This window comes from Helicoverpa zea, chromosome 3 (assembly GCF_022581195.2).
Source record: "Helicoverpa zea isolate HzStark_Cry1AcR chromosome 3, ilHelZeax1.1, whole genome shotgun sequence".
In the NCBI taxonomy this organism is placed as follows: Eukaryota; Metazoa; Arthropoda; class Insecta; order Lepidoptera; family Noctuidae; genus Helicoverpa; species Helicoverpa zea.
Genome location: NC_061454.1, coordinates 5591780 through 5606956, shown reverse-complemented (window position 1 = coordinate 5606956; position 15177 = coordinate 5591780). Strand labels below are relative to the sequence as shown.

The window sequence follows — 15177 nt, the reverse complement described above, 5'->3', positions numbered from 1 at the left end:
TAAGAGCTACGATTCAAAAGACTTCAGGTCATACAAGGCCTGCCTCACAAAAGATGTAAAACAAAGCTTGCGAAGGTTAAGAAATAAATAAAAAAAATACGTGTGGCACTCGGGGACTGCCGCGGTAAAGCTATTGCATAGCATTCTGTATCAACTTATGCAATTATAATTATTTATTTTTTACTAGCTTCTGCCAGCGACTTCGTCCGCGTTAGAGTCGGACTTTGTGCAAAGAGAGGAAGAAATAATAAACACCAGCCCCTCCAATTATCTAAATCTATGCGTACTTACTGCTTCTTTAAGTAATAAAATGTAAACTATTAATAATTTGTAATTTGAACGAATATTTAAAGACAAAAATAACTAATAGATACCAACCTATTTTATAAAATAACAACAAAAGAAAGTTAAAAATAAATTATTTAAAACCTAAAAGTCGCGCAATAAGGTTGAACGCTCTGAACGTCTATTCGCATCAATCGCACCAACAGCCAATATTGTATGAAGCTCGCGCAGCCATCGCGCCGCGAGTCGCGTCGAGCGCGGCGACCGTTGCACAAAAATGATTCTTATAGCGTGCGTGATTCAGTATTCACGCACGGTGGCTTATTACCGTTTTTCATGTATAACTTTGGTGTTTCTTTACCGATTTAAATCATTCTTTTTTTAATTAATAGATAATACTGTTAACTATGTTTAATTAGTGAGAGTGTTATAAACGAAATAGTAGACAAATATAATCAGAAAGCTCCGAACTGCTAAGCTACCGAGAGTTTTACGTGTTATTGTGAGTCAACCATAAAAGATAGACATATGCTGCCATGGGATATTTTTTACATAATTTTATGAAGAATATTTCCGTCGTACATGGTTTCTGTGTAGCTGTAACCATTAAGGCTGCACACGCGACGGAAGTTTAAAAAATGGAGTAACTTCTCCCGTTTTCCCAACATTTACCTTCACTGCTCTGCTCCTATTGATCGTAGCGTGATGGAAAGTATCCTATAACCTGCCCAGGAGTATGAAGAATATTTGTGCCAAGTTTCATTAAAATCCGTCCAGTAGTTTTTGTTTCCATAACGAACATACAGACAGACAGACAAAAATTTTACTGATTGCATTTTTGGCATCAGTATCGATCACTAATCACCCCCTAATAGTTATTTTGGAAATATATTCAATGTACAGAATTGACCTCTCTACACATTTATTATAAGTATAGATTTCAAATTTTACAAGTACAGCCGTTCACTGTTGTAGATAAATACTTATACACCTATATATAGATAGTTCAACTCAGATTTGCGCGCGGCCCTATGTGTGCGTCGGCTTGTAAATATACAACTTTCATTCGTGTGACAGTGACGTCGTCCGAGCATGACGTGTTCTTATCGCTTTTTGTTATGGGTACAGTCGTTTACGAAAATGTCTAGTTCTTCACGGAGAAAATGTTTAAGGAGTCAGGTAGCGTTTCAAAAAATGAAACAACATTCAAAGCTTTTTATTATTACATTTTACAGTTTTTCATTATTTTCTCATAAGTTTTTTCAAATTGACGTTGACAGTATCTAAGAAATAAATGAGGTGAAATATCTAAGATCAATTAAATACTCCTTACATATTTTCTAGATCTCGGGGTACGCGGACAATAAATAAAAGTGTGGACTAAGATTGTAAAAAAACGTATAATCTAGTATAATAATGTAAGAATTTTAAAAAATAATATTGCTTCGCATAATGTCGACCAAAATAAGACGGAAATAATGAAACTCATAAATGAACGTTTAAGTCATATTGATGAAGGGATGTTGGGTAATACTTGTCGACATGTACAAAAGAAAAAAGAAAAATACTATAGACATTTTGACATGGAGTCAAAATTTATAATTTACCTTGGTGAGAGTAGCGAATCCGAAAATTCATCATTTGTACCCGACTGTACCTCTTGTCACGCACACAAAGTCACTGTGTATGTACAAGGGTTACCCACACATAAGGCCGCGCGCAAGACTGAGTTGAACTTACTATACTTTCTCACAAACAGCTGATTATGTATTCGTCCGATTTCGGAGCAACTCGTCTCGATTCGGGCGAGTTCCGTAAAGTCGTACAATACGTCTAATCGCACGACACACAGCGCCGTGTCGAAGACTGCCGAACTGACACGACGTTAGACGATGCACGGCCTTCAAGCCACACCTCCGTGCCCGTCGGAGTGGGGAGCGTGAGGTTTTTTCGTTACGGAATTTCTGGATTTGGTCCCCGCGCTCAAGGCCTGCGATAGAAGCTATGCAATAGCTTAAAATAAAAATTCCGAGTCAATGACCGATTCTAATCGCAGGTAGATTTTGTTCAGTCTTAATTCACATCGTGGGAAAACATTACTGAAAAGAAAATGGCGTGTTTAAGTTAACCCACTTGTGCAAAATATGATCCGGGTTAAAGTGACAGGAGCAATATTTGAAAGGCCTTTTATGGCTTTCCGTCGGAAGTTATTAACGTCAAGTGACGGAAATTGGCGTGTTCTCATTCTCGGCACGCCTGCACTGCTTTAAGATCACGATAATACACAGGTTCATATAAAATCCTACTTATATTATAAATGTGAAAGTTTGTGAGAATGTATGGATGTATGTTTGTTATTCAATCACGCAAAAACAGCTGGACCAATTTGATTGAAATTTGGTATGTAGATAGGTGATACCCTGGATTAACACATAGGCTACTTTTTATCAACACACCACGCGGGCGAAGCCGCGGGAGGAAGCTAGTAATGAATATTTCCTGAACATGGACCCGTTTTTCCTTAACATTAACGTTTAGTAAGATTAACGCCACACGCGGATTTTCCGCGTGTGGCGTTAATCTTACTTCTGCTACTTATCTCTGTTCTAAGTAATAGTTTCTAGGTACTTACCACTGAGTACGTGGATTAATTAGATATTAGATAAATCACAATCACCACTGGTGACTTTACGCAAAATGATGTCATTCTTGAGATTGTAACTAAATAAATGACGCCAATACCTAAGGACGCATGGACAATAATTTACTCCACAACTACCTATCTAGCAAATGTGCACATGGCATGTAACTGCACAGCAAGGTGCACTCTGACTTGACGAGGAAATGGTGCTATAAAACAAATGAAGTTACGGCGCATCACCTCGCGTGAATATCCCAAGCTCCAAAGATACCTAAAGATAAATATAAGTGTTTACCTGCTGGAATGTCCAGGTCTCATCTTCGAACAAGAAGCAAGCCTTGTTCGGATGTTTGATCACCAATTGATGGAAGATGTCCGGCATCGACCAATTCTTATTTGTGAAATTCTTCGTCAGCCTCAAAATTTTGAAGTAGCAATACAGAGCTCTGTAACAGAAAAGAAAACTTGTTTGAAATCGGCCCTTTCAATCCCCATGTAAAACGGATGGTCGATATACCGGATGAGAAAATATCAAACGCTTTCTCAGCTTAGAAATCAATTGAAATAGGTACGTACTTTAGTACCTACATACATCCCACGTACGTAAATCTTTCTGTTGTTATGGTATTGATATAAACTTTCATGAAACATGTCACACCAAGCACTCAAACAATCACATTCGTAACTAAAACAAACTTGAAATAATATAAACACTTACGAGAAATCTCTGGGCGCTGTTCTGATGGCTACGTATATCCATCTCCAATAGAACGCTATGCAGTACACTACAGCTAATATAGCGAACACTTGTAAACTGGTCTGCCAATCCTGGAACACCCAGGTGACGGCGCACGCGCCAGCCAGGACGCCCAACGCGAACATCGCGATGGCAATTTTACTCCAAGGTATATTCGAAGAAGTCTTCACAGATCTACTTCTTCCTTTTTCTAAGTCAGCGTCACCGTTCTTCAACTGAAAAATAAAATAAAAACTCGTGTAGCAGTTGCCTACGCGACTGACAGCTACTGACTCAGTTTATCGGATAAACAAAATATTCATGAGTGTACGCTACGGTACATGATAAGACTGTCCGGTTATCACTGGATTATTTTATGGACTTTGCAATTTAGGATTTTAGTGCTAATTGCCGCTTGAGATGATTTGTTCTTGACTTCGTTAGATTTTAAACATCCGGTCTAAATTACGGCGTATCATATCCGTCTTAGTTTATCAGAAACTAGTACGTACAGTTGAATAATAAATTGAAGCAATTAACTATGAATGACTAATAAATAATGGAGATCTTGAGCATGCAGTACCTACCTATGTCTTGTATTTTTTATGCTAAAGATCAGCTTTTGTATGCATCCGTGTCCTGTAGGATCTCGGATAAAAAGTAAAAGCCAGTGGCTTCCCTCGCTTAAGAAACATACCCTTCAACTTTATATAATTAAGTACAGATAACCTTATCCCTCAGACACGATGGCAATTAATTGAGAAAACAACCAAAAATTGGGTTACTACACAATCGTTAGCAACCTTTGAATCTACAAAACATACTTACCTAAAATGAAAGGGAAAATGGACACCGTGTATTTGTATACTTTTAAGTATAAAACAAAACAACACATTGAATGCACACAAAAACCTAAATACACACAGATTCAGACTTTTCTTACAGAATTATCTCTTCAATAATTTGCAACCTGTAACCACGCGAGTCTTACGAACACTGCGACTTAAAACCGGAAAACACTAATGAATAATAGAATTATGATCTTAATAACCCCGTACTGCTGCCTGCATGAGAAAAACTACCTTGACGTAGTTTTATGATATAAGGTAAACAATAGTGAACATATAAATAGCAATTTTGACGAGTTTAACGTTTGGAATTTTGGATTTTAAACATGTTTTTACTTGAACTCCGAGGTGGTAACTTAATTGTGTCTACTTTTCAGTACTTTTCAGCGATTACCTAAATGGCTTTAATTTTGTACTATATAAATAAAAATGAATTGTTGTTCGTTAGTCTGATTAAAACTCGAGAACAGCTGGGCCGATTGAGCTGATTTTAGTTTTAAAATGTTTGTCGTGTGGCGGACTAAAACCTTTATACCTTCCTACCTTTTTGTGTGCGTGTTTTATTTTATATTTTATTAATTTTTCTCCGTCAAAAATGGTCTGACAGATTACAAATACTTTTACAATCTTGCTGAAGCGTTTTTATTAAATACAGTCCTATTCAGGCCTGCGTAGTACGCTTATGAGCATCTTGCTTAGATGCTACATTGGTGACCCCGACGTGATAATGTCTTTAACCTGCATTGCGTACTTCGTTTCTAGTTGAGTAACCACGGTATAGAATTTTGTCGTATCGCTACTTATTCTTCCTAGGACAAACTGGCCCTCTATTTGGGCGAACCATACAGCTGGTTCTTCCGGACAAAAGGGCGGACAACGCATTGGAAGTCCGACTTTCGATACTTCGCACTTACTGTCAGCGTCGGAAAAAATTTCTGGCTCCGACATTTTTGTAAAATCGCTCACCGCTTGTGTTTGAATAGATCACAGGGCACTAAATGCTAGGACGATACCAGACAGGTATCCTATACGCCACATCCACGATTTCTCCTACCAGCTATCAGGGTGCACAGTATTCTCCACCATAGATCTTGTCAAAGCCTATAATCAGATAAGAACAAATCCAGACGACATTCCGAAGACCGCCATCACTACGCCTTTCGGTCTTTACGAGTTTCCATTTATGACCTTTGGTTTAAGGAACGCCGCTCAGACATTCCAAAGGTTCATCGATGAAGTGCTGCTCGGTTTAGAGTTTTGTTATGGGTATATCGACGATATCCTAGTATTCTCGCAGACCCATGAACAGCACGAGCGGCATTTACGGCAGTTATTCGCCCGTTTAAGAGAATACGGGGTAGTGGTAAACACTTCAAAGTGTCACCTCGGACAGTCAGAGGTAACGTTTCTAGGATACCATGTGTCAGCTGCAGGAACAAAACCTCTAAGTACCAAGATACAGGCTATCCAAGACTTCATTATCCAACGCAACCCTACTGGCTCATCCGGATCCTTCAGCTGAGTTGGCCATCGTTACTGACGCGTCTGATACTGCTATCGGCGCTGTCCTGCAACAGCGAAGAGAAGCTAACTGGGAATCTCTAGCCTTTTATTCGCACAAACTAAATGGTGCTCAAAGAAAATACAGCCCGTACGACCGCGAGTTGTTAGCGGTATATGAAGCAGTGAAGTACTTTCGACATATGGTCGAGGCAAGAGACTTCGCGATCTTCACCGACCATAAACCACTGATGTTTGCTTTCAAGTCGAACAGAGACAGCTATTCACCAAGGCAATTCAGATACCTAGACTTTATAGGGCAATTTACTACCGATATAAGGTATATCCCGGGCAAGGAAAATGTGGTTGCTGATGCATTGTCACGAATCGAGGAAGTGTCACCGACAATAAACTTTGAAGATCTTGCAAAATTCCAGGAAACAGATCCAGAACTGCAAGACCTCATTCGAAATGGGTCCTCACTGAAGCTGGAAAAGGTTGCTACACCAACTGGCAACGCACAAGTTCTATGTGACACTAGCTCGGCTACGCCCCGACCGTATTTGACACCACAACTCCGGAAGCAAGCCTTTGAATCGTTGCACAATTTGCATCACCCTGGATGTTCAGCTACAGTGCGACTGGTGACGCAAAGCTATGTGTGGCCAGGGATCCGCAAAGACTGTAGAGAGTGGGCGAGGCAGTGTTTGCCATGTCAGACTTCTAAAGTCACTCGCCATACCAAATCCCCACCTTCCTCTTACCTAACCCCATCCTCTCGCTTCGCTCACATCCACCTCGACATCGTAGGACCGTTAACCCCTTCGTCTGATTACAGGTATTGTCTTACCGTCATCGATAGATTCACTCGATGGCCCGAGGCTTACCCCTTGAAGGACATCACGGCGGAGGCCTGCGCAGCAGCGCTGGTGGCCAATTGGGTGGCCCGCTTCGGCTGTCCGGCACGGGTGACCACTGACCGTGGCCGCCAATTCGAGAGTCACCTGTTCAAAGCTCTCTCTGCCTTGCTGGGGGCAGAGCATCTTCGCACCACTGCCTACCATCCAGCAGCGAATGGCATGGTGGAACGGCTGCATCGGCAGCTGAAAGCCGCCATCATGTGCCACACCTCTTCGCAGTGGACGGAAGCTCTTCCACTGGTACTACTCGGCATGCGTAACTCGTGGAAAGAAGACATCCAAGCTACGCCAGCCGAGCTCGTCTACGGGGAAGCACTACAGCTTCCCGGTCAGTTCATATCTATGCAAGTAGATTTCACCACAGCTGACGTCACCGAGTACGCAAATCGTTTACGACGTCACATGGCCAGCCTCACTCCGAAACCTGCAGCATGGCATAGCACGTCGCCCTTCTACGTGCCGCGAGATCTTCATTCCTGCTCCCACGTCTTCCTCCGTCGAGACCATGTACGACGTTCACTGGAACCACCGTACGCGGGGCCCTACAAGGTTCTACAGAGGCATGAAAAATATTTCACGATCGAGATACGGGGAAAGCCAAGCAACGTGTCAGTCGACCGCCTCAAACCAGCTTTCATAGCACGTGATGAGGCGCAGCATGAAATCACAAGAGCTGACACTACTAACACCAATACGACATCTGGGGCGAAAATAACGAGAAGCGGGCGTCGTGTAAAGTTCCCCGATTTTTATCGACCGTAGTCACGGTCTGGCCGGGGGGAACATGTGGCGGACTAAAACCTTTATACCTTCCTACCTTTTTGTGTGCGTGTTTTATTTTATATTTTATTAATTTTTCTCCGTCAAAAATGGTATGACAGATTACAAATACTTTTACAATCTTGCTGAAGCGTTTTTATTAAATACAGTCCTATTCAGGCCTGCGTAGTACGCTTATGAGCATCTTGCTTAGATGCTACAGTCGTAGTCCAGGGTAGGTCTAAACGGTGAGCAAATAAAGAAAAATTGCAAATTAGGCGGTTCGAAGTTCGCCGGATCAGCTAGTTTTAAATAAAACCTCTATATTGAATATGGGTAACTGGCCAGGCCCGCCGTAAGCGGACGTGCAAGGCGTGCACCGCACGCGGGCGGCACGTCCTAGGAGGCGGCAAATCGAGCGACTTATCATGTAATATTAAAAAAATACATCTTTTTACCAATGATTTGATTTCAATATTTCCGAACACAGCAATAGCGCTAAGAATATTACTTGCACTGCCGGTTTCAGTAACATCTCTTGAAAGATCATTTTCAAAATTAAAAAATATTAAAACGATTTAAGATCAACCATTAGCGTAGCGTGGGGGGGAGGGCAGGGGAGGCAAATTCCCCGGGCGGCAAAATTAAACAATACAGCAAAATTAAATCGCAATTACGTAATAAAAATAGATGAGTAGATTAACAATAAAATTTCAGAAAAAGCCGCCCTCGCTTTTGTCGTCTCCTGTCAATTTTGCCGGATTCACCCTTTGAATCCCCAAAAAAATTCGCGCTCGCTGCGCTCGCGGCTCCATGTCAGATATCACAATTTATCTTTGTTTAATAGTTGAGGCATTCAATTCCGAAAAATCTTTTTTCGCGCACGTCCGTTATAGCTTTTTGAACACTTAACCTTTTCATGATATGTTTACTTCATGAAAAATCTAAGGAAAAAATCGCACTCGCTTCGCTCGCGACTTCATATACATTCGCACTTCATTTCTGTATATGATGAAAAAATCGCGCTAGCTTCGCCCGCGACTTCATATACATTTGCACTTCATTTCTGTACGTATCTTACTTTTTGACTTTGCTTTGTTAATTTACAGTGGTTTTTATTTGATTTGTGCCCTTAAACTAAAAAATTTTCGCGCTCGCTTCGCTCGCGCATTCTTTACATATGGAAAATGTCTTATGCGTTGACTTTTTCAACGGGAAACCGTAAATAAATAACATATTTTACTGAATTTAAAAATTGCTATAGATATTTAAGTTCGTTAGTTTAAGTTACCCATAATCTGTTCTAAGCACTTTGATATATGTTGGTACCTACCTATTAATCACAATCTTTTAAAACATAGGGGCCACTTGGGTAATGATTACTCTGCATTGATGCCCTAAGCAATTGCTTAGTTTGCTTATGGGCTAACCCAGGACTTCTTAGGTTACTCTAAGTCTTAGAGCATTTCAAATAAATAAAAAGTTATGTGTAATGTATGTTATGTATTGCAATATTTATATATCCAAAAGTGGGTGGGTTTTCTGCAATCAGAGCGGTACATATACATATTTTTTTTCTGTTGGACAAAAAAATGGATATGAATGGACGGGGGGGGTCCGGATCCCCTGGACCTCCCCACACCCCTATATATTTTGTTGACAAAACCCAGTATGATATGTAGTCGTAGGGCGGCATAATCAGTTTTGCACGCGGGCGAATAAACAGCTAGCGGCGGGCCTGTAACTGGCAATCTTGTTGGATAACTTTTCAAGGTAACTCTCAATTAAGAACAGTGTTAACTTTGAACCTTGATTCAGAGAAATATGTAAAGCAAAGTTAAGATAAATTAGGCTGCCAAAAAACAAGTTTTAATTTTAATGTGCGTAAAGATTTGTGAGATAACCAAAGAAAAGACAACGTGTTAATATCTGTACCTTCTATCTTTAATAGTATTATGCCTCCACATAGATAGGTAGTCATATAATCATATAGTCATATAATAAAAAAATGTACCTAATCCATTTATAATGAATGCATCTCGTAATAAATTGCACTGTTCCAATGTTGCTTTATAATGTTTGCTCTCGTTTTTGTACTGAATTGTTGTTAATGCCAACAAAAGGTTCTATTTTTAAAGATGTTTTTATATTTTAAAAAGAAAAAGAAGTCGTCAATCTGCTAAGTAGGTAAGCGATAGAGAGAATGGCTTTCCGTGGGTTTTCCTGAAGTATCTAACACCTGTGCGCCTGCACCTGTCCACAGGCGCCAACAGGAAAATTGGCAATACATATATCTTTATTTTTCATGTCTTCTTATAATATTTTGTACAAAACCCATGGAGTACCTGCGCCACTAAAGGTGTTTAACCAAAACAACAAATACGTAGGTGTTAAATTTCTATAAAGGTTGACCGAACGACTACATAAATACGTCGTAAAATCATTGTAAGTACTTAGTAATTACCTATTATTTCTTAACAATACGTTTAAGAACAACAATAGTTCAATAATTATACTTATTTACATTTAAAAAAAAACCTAAAAGTTAGTGTTCACAAAACAACTATGAAATTTCACGTTCAGTTTTTAAAACAAATAGTTGTTTCAATTTGAGATTTTTCTTTTTGAACGATTTTTTCTTTTAGGTTTTTTTTTTTTTAATGTAAATAAGTATAATTAACGTAAACGTAAACATTATCAAATTAAAAAGTCATCTTACGCACTCGTTATGTTAGCAACTTTTTTAACAAAACGTCTTGTTCATAAATAACCACATTCTTAAGTCTTTTGTGATTTATGACGCATATGATTTTGTGCCTTGAACTTGAGTATTTCCTTGTCAGAAAAAATATTTTGAATAAAATATCAATTTCCAAAATTACGTAAAAAAAACGTTCGAGTGAAACTGACACTACAATCTATACTTATTTGCCAAAAGTTAATTAATTCTTAGTTTTATAAGAAATACCTAACGCATCTTAAAAAACGCGAATATGACGCACGAAATTATGAAAAAAACTATATATTAAGTAGCTATACTTCTAAGATTAGACAAAAACGGAATTAATTAGTAAAACCCGTACTGAGTTGCAAAAAAGCTTTATAGTGCAACTTCTTATCATGACAACCCGTTTTTAAATAGTTCGTCCATGGATGGGTGGAGCTTAACTAATGAATGTGAGAGACTCAGTATTTAATTAATGCTATAGGTAGTAGCAATTAACTAATAAACACATGTGAAGTCTTCCAAAATTAATATAGACAAATAGTTTGAATTATTGTATCTATATCACGCAAGAAAATCTTCTAAAAATATGGTATACCACCCTAGGGGTGAAATTCATTTGCACATGAAACCAGAAGATCTTTCAGAAAGCTTTCAAAGAAGACCATCCTCTTTGCGACGCTACGACGATAGTTTTTTGTCTACATACAGGCTTGCAAATCTGTGTGGACCTAACTAAAGTCAGATTTTATCATTTTAGTTGCTGCGTTGCTGGCCTGTTGTGTTGCGAGGCGGGAGCGATACAAAGATTCGAATGATATTATTGCGAAAATTCGTTAAACCGAAAAATATCGTGCGTCACAAAAACGTCAATCGAATCTTCATATCACTCCGGGGAGGCTATTAGATGTAGGCTAGTAGATGTAGTCTAATAGCCTCCCCGGAGTGATATGAAGATTCGATTGACGTTTTTGTGACGCACGATATTTTTCGGTTTAACGAATTTTCGCAATAATATCATTCGAATCTTTGTATCGTGGGAGTGATATCTAGAAGGATAAATTACCTGAACTGAAAGGAATACTTAAATAAACTAAAAGACTCATTTACCTCAAACTTGTGGTTCCCGAAGTCAGTCTTATTCATATTGTTGTCGACTACCATCTCGACATTCGACATTTTGCACTACTTTTCTTGATTGCGTGTTTTAAATTGAACGTTATTTTATAAGTTTTTAAAGTCCATTTTCTTTTACAGCTCTATTTTCTTGCCACCTGAAACAACCAAAATTGTTTGATTAACAAATAATAAAAGCCAATGTTGTAATCTACATAACAACAATACGACAAATGTCATCCACGCATAATCAAAGATTGATATACACATATGCAAATAAATACAATTTAACTGTCTGTTAGTAATGCATATGAAAAATGGGCGTTGATCCGATACGTAACTGTTGTATCGATTGCTCCGATTGTTTTTTTCTGTCATCGTTAAAACGAGTGAGTTAATTCTTTGCTGTTAGAAGGTTCTCTAGGCTAAATAAAGCGCTTATTTCAAGGGAAAATATGTACTTCTGTACTCTCTCACTACTTCTGAAAGGACTTAAAAATTGATAAGCCCGTGAGGTTCAGAAATGTACCTACTTGCTTTTCTTACCGACCATAGAGTGACGACTGTTGTTGTGGCGATCAACAATTTTTGGCTGGCGGCGCTTCAAACTTACAGAACTGTCAAACATGTTACTTTGTAGCATTTATACCCAATAGTTATGTATCGAACGCCGTAACTGTCACATTTACTGCTATTGCATGTGATGCAACACAGATATCTTGCATCTTGCAACACACATGACAATAGTGGTGCACCTTACACTCATTATGTGATGATATGATTTGTTTACCGTATTTCATAACGATAGTTGACAACCACTCTTACCACAGGGTCTTAGATTTCCCGGGTAACTGGGTTGAGGAGGTCAGATGGGCAGTCGCTTCATATGAAGCACTGATACTCAGCTGTACCCGGTTAGTATTAACGCCGAACCCAACATAGTTGGGAAAACGCTAGGCCGATGATTTCGTAATGACAGTAAATGCGGAAGAAGCGACTGCGGTTACGTACATACGTATATTGTATTATCGTATATTTTACAGGCAACCTTTGTCTGCCTATGTATGTGTGTACCTATGTAGTTGTATTCTACATTGTTTAAATGAACTCATGACCCGCCGGTTGTGGTTTTGTGAAACATCATTGTAAACATACATTTGTGACTCTACTGTCTTCGTGTGTGAAATGTGCAATTCTTTGTGATTGCACCTTTGTGAATTGTTATTGGATATTTACTTGCTCTATGTCAAATATAAGCGATGCTTCATGCATTCTGGTTTTGTATGTTGTAAAATAATGAGGCTTAAATAACACTCAGAACTTATAAATAGTTGTAAGCAATGATTAACTATTGTTAATGAACTCTAACTGCTTAAGTTAATATTTTATGATTACAGATAAAATAAAATCAATGTCATTTCTTTGAAGGTCTGTTTTACTATAAGGTACTAGAATTATTACCGTCATAGATAAGAAAATATCAGTGTGTATGAGTTGATTATAACACGTAACATGCACAGGTCGTATGTATTATCTCTGATTTTTATCAAATGCTTATGTAAGATTCAATCGTAATGCTTATCAGAAGAAATCAACGTGTTTGAATATTAATATCAAGTTTCTATTATGACATAGGTACGTAATCTGGTAGAACCGACCTATACAGTGACTATAAAAAACAACAAGCAAGATTTATAAATAAAATTAAATCAATTTTTAAAAATCTCATTTAACAAAAGAGTCTGTGGCACAATTCGTCATTCCATATTTAAAATCACGAGCAACAAGGCTTGCGAATACAAACGTCCTTCCACAAAAAAAAATATTTCGAAAACTCAATACAACAATGCTAAAGGCTATTTCATACTATACACAAATCCGGAACATGGTAAATTAAAGGTATAATTAATTAAACTATGTATGTATGTGTTATCACGATTGTACAGCAACCATTGTTTCAGATAAACTCTTGCATACATTGTGTGTGTCCGTCAGAATTTTTACCGCGTAATTGTGGCTACAGTTTTCGCAATCAACGTGCGTAGCATTTGCTACGTGTAGCTAGTATTTTCACTACATGAACCGTAGAAATGATTATCATATTTTTACGTTAACTTTGTCTTTCGTATTTTGTAGTCTTAATAAAAAACAAGGATAGTTTAGCACAGAACGGGGAATTGTTCTTTGGTACATTTCTATAGTGTATTCAGGGATATCGTAAGTTTTGTGTCACTATTTCATTAAAGTTGTCTGAAAAGGGCTTCGGCACCACGTTTGTCCTCCAAAAATCGTGTTTTTTTGGAGACATACAAAATAACAAGGATTAAAATTACACCAGGAATAACAAAGAAATCCACATTTATTTTTATAGGTTTGGAATAACTATTTATTCCACGTTTGTTAATAAGACGTTTATGTTTTTAATTACCTAACAAACTTAGCTCATTTATGATGATAATAAAACATTTCAGCAATTGTATTCTCAATAAATTTAATACTTTGGAAGGTTCAGGAAAACCGTTGTACAAACGAAGTTCAGTTCAGACTGCTTTTGCGTAGTTCTCAAAATTTTGTCGAAAATAAATATTAGGTTTTAGTCAGCCCGGAAATGTTCAGTACCTGATAAATCAATTTAGCTTGTGCACATATTAGCCTAGCACACAAAGTAGATTAAGGAATTCAGCATAATATTTTATTTTCTAGGAAATCAAATATCTAAAGCTGTGCACTGATTCATCCACTCCATCGAGAATCTCCTTTTTGGGAAGTCGGTTAAAAAGGACTTCATGATTTGCGAATTGGAAGAGTAGGTACTTAGGTGTCACCTATTACATGTATATTGTTAGAATTGTCGGCCACGGTACTTCCATAGCTACATTATATCATGATTGGGCAGATCTTGTGAATAGAGTCCGTTGGAGTCTTGATACAAGAATATTATCTAAAGATATTTGCAGATTTTTTTATGTTGCTAGATTTTATCGAGAATTACATTAGAATAAGCCAATCGTTTCTAAGCGAGTTCTAATGTGAAATGAATGTCAAATTCTTATACATATAAAAATAGGTATAATTATTGATACTAGTTTTGAAACAGATAGTCAGGTTTTAGCTTTACGCTAATATCCTACCTGCCAACAGTTCAAAACGATTTCAAAAAAATACTCCGTAACAAAAAAATAATATTAATTTTTGGCAAAAACGTTTTAAAAATATTAATGTTCTCAGGTGTAGAGGACGGTCAAATGAATACGTGAATATCTAAGTTAATAACTGAGAGAGAATAATAAATATAAAATTAAAATTTTAATTATAATTAGTGAAATTGAAAAGTTTTACCAATATTACTATTGCAGCCAGAGAAGTAAAATCTCTCGAAATTATTGAGCATGGTCATATTGGTCATGTCATGTTCAAAGTTCTCAAATACCATTTAATGATCGTAAATTATAGGTATTTGCTCTTGCTAAATATAGAAAACCACTTATTCAGTAAGATAATTTAGAATTAGTTCCAAAAATAGGTACGGGCTATGCACTATTTAACTATGATTGTCAAACAGACCTTGATGTCATAGATCAAGATTTAGGAAAAACAAGTACCAATCAGTATTTTTCTTTTCGTTCTATAATATTAAAGTAAAGACG

At 37.7% G+C, this 15177-nt stretch overlaps 1 protein-coding gene across 2 annotated transcripts in view; it reads right to left on the bottom strand.

Moving 5' to 3' along the window:
• The window catches only part of LOC124645679 (long-chain fatty acid transport protein 4-like), a 37759-nt gene that overhangs the window by 5060 nt on the left and 17522 nt on the right, over positions 1 to 15177 (bottom strand). Inside the window, exons 2-4 of one of the 2 annotated variants that reach the window (XM_047185529.1) lie at positions 11525 to 11688; positions 3645 to 3898; positions 3222 to 3372 (exon numbers count right to left, since the gene is read on the bottom strand). In XM_047185529.1, coding sequence (XP_047041485.1) covers positions 3222 to 3372; positions 3645 to 3898; positions 11525 to 11593 — 474 coding nt within the window. In that variant the 5' untranslated portion in view covers positions 11594 to 11688. Of the gene's footprint in view, positions 1 to 3221; positions 3373 to 3644; positions 3899 to 4490; positions 4661 to 11524; positions 11689 to 15177 lie in introns of those variants that run through there. The other variant, XM_047185530.1, reaches the window with a different exon arrangement.